This window comes from Rhagoletis zephyria, unplaced genomic scaffold, assembly GCF_001687245.7.
Source record: "Rhagoletis zephyria isolate East Lansing unplaced genomic scaffold, Rhagoletis_zephyria_1.1 Rzeph_scaffold_81237, whole genome shotgun sequence".
Taxonomy (NCBI): Eukaryota; Metazoa; Arthropoda; class Insecta; order Diptera; family Tephritidae; genus Rhagoletis; species Rhagoletis zephyria.
Window position 1 is genome coordinate 1 of NW_016238285.1, and position 1,094 is coordinate 1,094.

The 1,094-nt window shown below is 48.2% G+C and overlaps 1 protein-coding gene across 1 annotated transcript; it reads left to right on the forward strand.

Moving 5' to 3' along the window:
- Positions 1 to 74: 74 nt before the first annotated feature.
- LOC108357625 (CUGBP Elav-like family member 2) lies at positions 75 to 569 on the forward strand (the record flags this gene model as incomplete). Its single annotated transcript, XM_017608698.1, is given in 4 exon segments — positions 75 to 219; positions 280 to 340; positions 342 to 373; positions 448 to 569. Coding segments are annotated over 4 exon segments (360 nt in total), but the record flags the coding sequence as incomplete, so codon positions are not given.
- Positions 570 to 1,094: the final 525 nt, after the last annotated feature.

Consider the following 1,094-nt stretch of genomic DNA (forward strand, 5'->3'; position numbering starts at 1 on the left):
TTTTAGGAGAAAGTGCCCTGCCCCTGTCCTCCTTTGCCGGCCTCTCAACTCTCGGTCACCACCCCCACCACACCCTACCGCATTCCGCCTACGCTTCGGCGCTCACAGGGCCGGCTCTGGCCAAATTGGCTGCTGTTTCTGCTGCAGCTTCAACTTCCTCTGCTTCCAGACAAGTTGAAGGGCCGGAAGGGGCTAATCTGTTTATTTATCACTTGCCAGGTAAGCATTTTTAGGAAAAAAGAGATTTTGTTTTAATTAATGTTTTTGAATTTTGATTAGCCGAGTACACGGATGTCGACCTGGTGAGCCTGTTTGCCCCTTACGGTAATGTCATCTCTGCGNGACAAGAACTCCAATCTGAGTAAATGTTTTGGTGAGTGTTTGCGTGTGTTTTATTTGTCTATTTTGTCCATTGTCTGATGTCATATGTTTGTTTTTCTTGTCCAGGCTTCGTCTCCTACGACAACGCCGACTCTGCGCAGGCGGCCATTCGCGCCATGAACGGCTTTCAGGTGCTGAACAAACGGCTGAAGGTGCAGCTGAAGAAGGTCCGCGATCGACCCTACTAAAAATACCCACTGACTAGGAGGGACATTGGAAATGAACAATAATCAAGATCGGTAAGTTCTGTTGCTGCTGCTGCTGCTGGACACCGACACACACCGGTAAGCGACACTCTCTCTGTAAGATTGTACATGTCAGGTACTGCGTGTCCTCTCTTTCTCTGTTCGTGTGTGTGTGTTCGTGTTTCTAAATGTTCCGACCTAAACCAATGTCCTCCTCCTCCTTGTTTGAAGATTCACCACCACCACCACCACCTCCTTCACCAGAGAGTGTTCTTGCCTGTTAATGTGTCACTACCATCAAGGCCACTACAAACACTATCAACACCACCGTCACCACCACCTGTCACCACCCGCTGAGCTATTCATTTCCGCTCTCTATCCACCCGGATCACTCGCTTCTCAATCTCTTTCTATCTATCTTTGTTATTCTTTGCTTCCTCTATGTCTCACTTTTGCTGTTGTTCCTGTCATCACCGCCACCGTCACCGGACAACCAACACCTTTTTTCACTCTTCTTTTCTTTCTTTC